General features: G+C 46.0%; 1 protein-coding gene across 1 annotated transcript; it reads right to left on the reverse strand.

Annotated features, from left to right (window-relative positions):
- Nucleotides 1-1,574: 1,574 nt before the first annotated feature.
- Nucleotides 1,575-3,807, reverse strand: FOXD3 (forkhead box D3). Its single transcript, XM_084636133.1, has 2 exons — nt 3,227-3,807; nt 1,575-3,067 (listed from the first exon to the last, which is right to left on the reverse strand). The coding sequence occupies exon 2, from the start codon at nt 3,024-3,026 to the stop codon at nt 1,830-1,832; it is 1,197 nt and encodes a 398-aa protein (XP_084492259.1). The 5' UTR covers nt 3,027-3,067; nt 3,227-3,807; the 3' UTR covers nt 1,575-1,829.
- Between the last annotated feature and the right edge of the window lie 1,313 nt (nt 3,808-5,120).

Here is a 5,120-nt window from a genome sequence, read left to right on the forward strand (position 1 = left end):
AATAAGTCGTTAAAGCCTTAATATAGCTGATTAATTGAACATGCATTTTATGCATTACATTTTACTAACAAGAGGAGATTCTTGTCTATGTGGAATGTGAACATTGACATTTTATTGCCGATACCTGGGGTGAAACTGACACGTTTTTGACCGAGGACAGAATAGAATAATAAAATATTTTCAATGCATATGAATGAATGCTTTTCTTACTGTCTTGCTTCTTTTTTTTTTCAGACTGAAAACAAATGTGTTTTTAATTCTATCAGACTTTATAGCGAATTATTTTCGGCATCGCTCTTAGTCACTTTAATTTGGCCCAAATATATATATATATATATTTGCAACTGTTCTCGAAACTTAGTTATTAGAAGTCTACAACATAAAATAACCTTAAATATATTAAACGTTTCTCATTTCTTCTTCTTTATAGATTCAGTTGTTTAATAATATAATATTTGCCTTCTATTAATAATGAAAGATTCATACAACTAGATTCGTGGTGCACACATATTAATTCTACCGCAAAATAAATTAGTAAACATCCTTTGATTGCCATGAGGTTTAATTTAAAACTGTATTTTTAAAATTGCAAATAAATGCACATAAAAAGTATATTCAGAATAATGAGAGATATTATGAATTTTGTGCTACTTTAACTGACTGTATAAATACATAGTCATAGTAGAAAAATAATATGTTTTGGGGAAATATTATCTCGCGTTCTAAAGCGTTAATGTGTCTCAAACATAATCTAATTGGGATAACGTTTTATTTTTATTCTGTTGATTTAAATTAGATTTTGCCATGGCAAGCCTTTCGGTATTGCAACTGGATTGGTTTCCTGCTCACTGCGCAATTGCGCTGACAATTTAGGCTGAATAAACTGAAGTTATCTGCACTAATCGTCTATTTCATTATGGTAGGCACTAAACAAATCTGGGATTTTAAATTAGTCAAGATCTATAGAAACAATAACTAACATAACTAGCGTGTTATTTAAGAACAACTCCTGGAAAGGTTACTTGAATTAAAGGGAAAGTTAGGTATTTACAGAAAAAGGTTAGTTAGTTCAATCATTTAAAAAATCTTCTCATCGATACATTATACACCTAAATTGTCACCCGATCAGACTCTCTCTTTAGTATATAATTATCAAATAATACAAGGAACAGCATTTTAAAAATTTATTTACAAAGTTGTGTACAACACGAAGGAATAACATTTAGAATACATATATTCATTCATATATAAACAGACTTCTATAATAGAATGACTGGTTTTTTCTCCTTTTCCCCCCCAACATTTCTTTCTTTGTTTGTTTAATAGTTAAAATTTCCCCGCTTTTTTAATACATTTTTTATTCTTTTCAATAAAACTGTTTGGAGAGTAAGAACCTTCAAAAAAAGTGAAAGTTCAAAGCTCCTAATCCCTACTGTTATTTGCCTTTTTAAAAAAATAAAAACCCCAAAAGTAAAGTCAATAATTTTTAATACAAATATGTACAAATGTTGGTTGGATTCCCCCCCCCCTTTTTTTTACCTGTACAGAAAGCATTCCTTGTGTGCTTGTGTGTGGGTTTGGCTTTTTTTTTTTTTTAATATAGGGGGATTGGGTTTTTTTTTTTGCGTGTACAGTTTGGATCCTACCATTTTTGTGCAGGTTTTTAGTTTGATTTTGTTAGAGTCCAGGGGTTTTGTCTGTGATTGATAGGAAGAGAGGTTGGGTGTTTCCCCCCCTCGAGTGTCTTATTTATAGATAGATGGATATAAAATAATAATAATAATAATAAAAAAGCAAAGAATCAGCACTGAGCCCGGGGTAGTTCTTAATTACTGGGCTGGCCATTTTGCCTGCACGGCTGCCGCGGATGCTGCGGGCTGCAGGAACTGTCCCGAGATAATGTTTGTAGGCACGCTCAGGATGGGGGCGATGGCTGCTGTGGTCCGGGTGAGGGACAGCGGCTGGTGGGCCATGAGGGCGGACTGGACGGTGACCGGGGGCCGGAGGAAAGTCTGGGCGCTGCTCCCTGAGCTGGTGGCCGACACCCCGATGATGTTCTCGATGCTGAACGAGGGCCGGCTGCTGGGCTCCGACTTGATGAGGGAGCCGGCGGCGCTCAGGCTGTTGAGCTGCAGCTGGAGGCTGGGGCTGAGCTGGGAGTTGAAGGCTTTGCGGCTCAGCTCGCTGGAAGGCAGCAGCGGCACGGCCGGGGGCAGCATGGGCCCCACGGGCGGGATGTAGGGGTACTGCAGGGCGGCGGCGGCCGGGTGCGGGTAGGCGCCGGGGTGCAGCCCGTAGGGCCGGCCGTAGGGGCCGGCCAGGCTGTAGGCGCCGAAGCTCTGCATCATGAGCGCCGTCTGCTCGCGCAGGTGCTCCTGCTGGTGGCGCTTGAAGCGCTTCCTGCGGCGGAGGAAGCTGCCGTTGTCGAACATGTCCTCGGACTGGGGGTCCAGCGTCCAGTAGTTGCCCTTGCCCGGGTTGCCCGGCTCGCGGGGGATCTTGACGAAGCAGTCGTTGAGCGAGAGGTTGTGGCGGATGCTGTTCTGCCAGGCCGGGAACTTCTCCCGGTAGTAGGGGAAGCGGTTGCTGATGAACTCGCAGATGCCGCTCAGCGTCAGCTTCTTCTGCGGGCTCTGCAGGATGGCCATGGTGATGAGCGCGATGTAGGAGTAGGGCGGCTTCACCAGGCTGTTCTTGGGCTTGCTCTGCCCCGGCAGGGCCCCCCCGCCGCCGCCGCCGCCGCCGCCCTCCTCCCCGCCGCCTGCCCCCTGGGCCCCGTCCGCCGCCCCGCTAGGGGTGGCCTCCGCCGGGCTGCCGCTGCGCTCCGCTCCTGCCCCCGCCTCCCTGGGGAGCAGCAGCTCCTCCGCCTCCTCCAGGTGCAGCCCGGCCGGGCTGCCGGCCTCGCCGTCGCTGTCCTTCTCCAGCCCTTCGTCCCCTTCTCCCACCACGTCGATGTCCACATCTTCGGCCGTCAGGACGGTCTGGCCGGACATGTCGCTGGTGCTGCTGCTGCCTGACAGGGTCATCACCGCTCAGGGGAAGGGGGGCACAGGGGAAAGGGAGGGGGCTGGGGGGGGAGAGAGAAAAAGTGAGACGGGAGGGGAGGGGAAAGGGGGGAGAAAGAGGTGAGCTGGGCTTGGTGGCTTCTCCAGCTGGCACCTGGGCTCAAACCCCCCCCTCCCCTCCCCAGCTGCTGGGCTTCTTGGTGGCTTCCCCCAACAGGTACCTGGGATCACACCAAAGTCCCCAGTCTGCGGGGCTCGATGCCTTCTCCACCAGGCATCTGGGATCAGATCAAACTCCTCTTGGAGCTGCTGAGCTTCTTGGGAGCTTCTCCAGCAGGGCAGCCGGCATCAGGTCAAACTCCTCCGCCGATTCCTTTCTGCTGAGCGTGGTGGTTTCCCCAGCAGGTCAAACTCCTTTACTGGTTCCTATAAGCAGATATTTGGGATCAAACGTCTCTGCCGGTTCCTGCTTCCCCCAGCAGACATATGGGATCAGATCAAACGCCTCTAGCAGCTGGGCTGGTGGCTTCCCCAGCAAGCAACTGGGATCCGATCAAAACTCCTCTACTGCTCATCTGAGCTGCTGCTGCAGGTTAGATCTCTTTAAACTCAGCCTTTCCACCTCTTCTCTTAAAGGGTGTCTTGCTTCAGTCCTCTCATTCGTTTCCCCCCACCACCACACACACTTCCTCTCTCTTGTTTCTCTTTCCCCTTTTTGGAGGGAGGGGGAAAGGTATTTCTAGACGCGGAGAGAGAGGGAGGGGGGAAATCAGGGTGTTATAAGAACTCACTTGCCACTTTGAAAGTCCTTTTTTAAAGACTGGCTGATAGATTACTTTCCAGTTAAAGATATACTAGGAGGCGTGGCCACGTGACCGCCTGACGTCAGGCGCCCCACTGTTAAGCCATGCAAAACTCAAGTTGTTTCATGGAATTGTCAACAAAGAGACAACAGTGGCTTTACTTATCACGATCATATACAAGCATCATTTCAGCCCACAGCCTCCCTTCACGCTAGCTAGGGACTCCAAAATAGGACTATATCAGTGTGAAACCATTAGTCTGCCTTTATCTAAGATTACAGGTTAGCAGCATTTCATTTTTATTACATGATGGCTGGAGCTTTTTTCAACAATGGTGATGCTGGAATTCTATAAACAGGCAAAAGAGCGAGAGAACAACCATTCTGATTTTAACATTAAAAAAAAAAGTGAGGGCTGTTTTTTATTTAAATGCAAACGCCCTGCGAAATGCCAAAGGTCAGGAGCAGAGCCTGAACTGTGTAGGTATTGCCAATTTGGTTTATGAGCACCATCGCCTCCGACCAAATATACACTAAACGGCTGCATCATCATATTAATGCTTAACAACAACAACAACAACTTTTGGCTCTGAAATCACTTTCCGGTAGGTTCCCCCCCTCCCCCCAACAGCAGCATCAGCTGGAAACCGAAGATCAGAAAATGGCTATTGATTAATCTATTAGATTAGTTGCAGAGAGAAATAAAAAAGACGTAAAATAACAAAGGGAAACTATAAATAAAGAAGCCTTTAGGTGCCCCCATTTTTTTTTTTTTGGCAGAGGTGTTAACGACATAATCATTGCCAGCGTTAGCATATGAAAAAGTAGGAAATGAGGGAGTGTGTGAATGTGAAGACTCTATTCACCAGAGTGCAAGGTAAGCCTTGTCCCAAGGAAAGGGGGCTCCAAAGAGGGGGAGGCAGGGTTACAAATTCTATTCCTTTTGTGACAAGGGGATCTGTTTAAACTGAGAACAATAACACCTGGGTAGGTCGGAAACGGTTTGCTCAGTGGTTTTCTTTTCTTTACTTCTTTTTTTTTTAAATCCCTGTGTATTGTTTGAACGATCGCATGTGTTTTGGATTTAAAAAATATATTTAAGTAGAAAACTGCAAAAGGATAAAACAATTTCCGATGAGCAATTATTGTTCGAAAGGGCACATAAACTCTTCCCTCCGCCCCCTTCCCCCTTTAAAATAAATCAGAGAGATCGGTAATGTCTGTATTAACATATTGGTCTCTCATTAAAATCCCTCCCTGCCTAAAAAGAACATATAACCGTCCACATAGGGAAATCAATAATCCTCCCTACC

Source organism: Lepidochelys olivacea, assembly GCF_965140295.1.
Source record: "Lepidochelys olivacea isolate rLepOli2 genome assembly, chromosome: 8".
Classification (NCBI taxonomy): domain Eukaryota; kingdom Metazoa; phylum Chordata; order Testudines; family Cheloniidae; genus Lepidochelys; species Lepidochelys olivacea.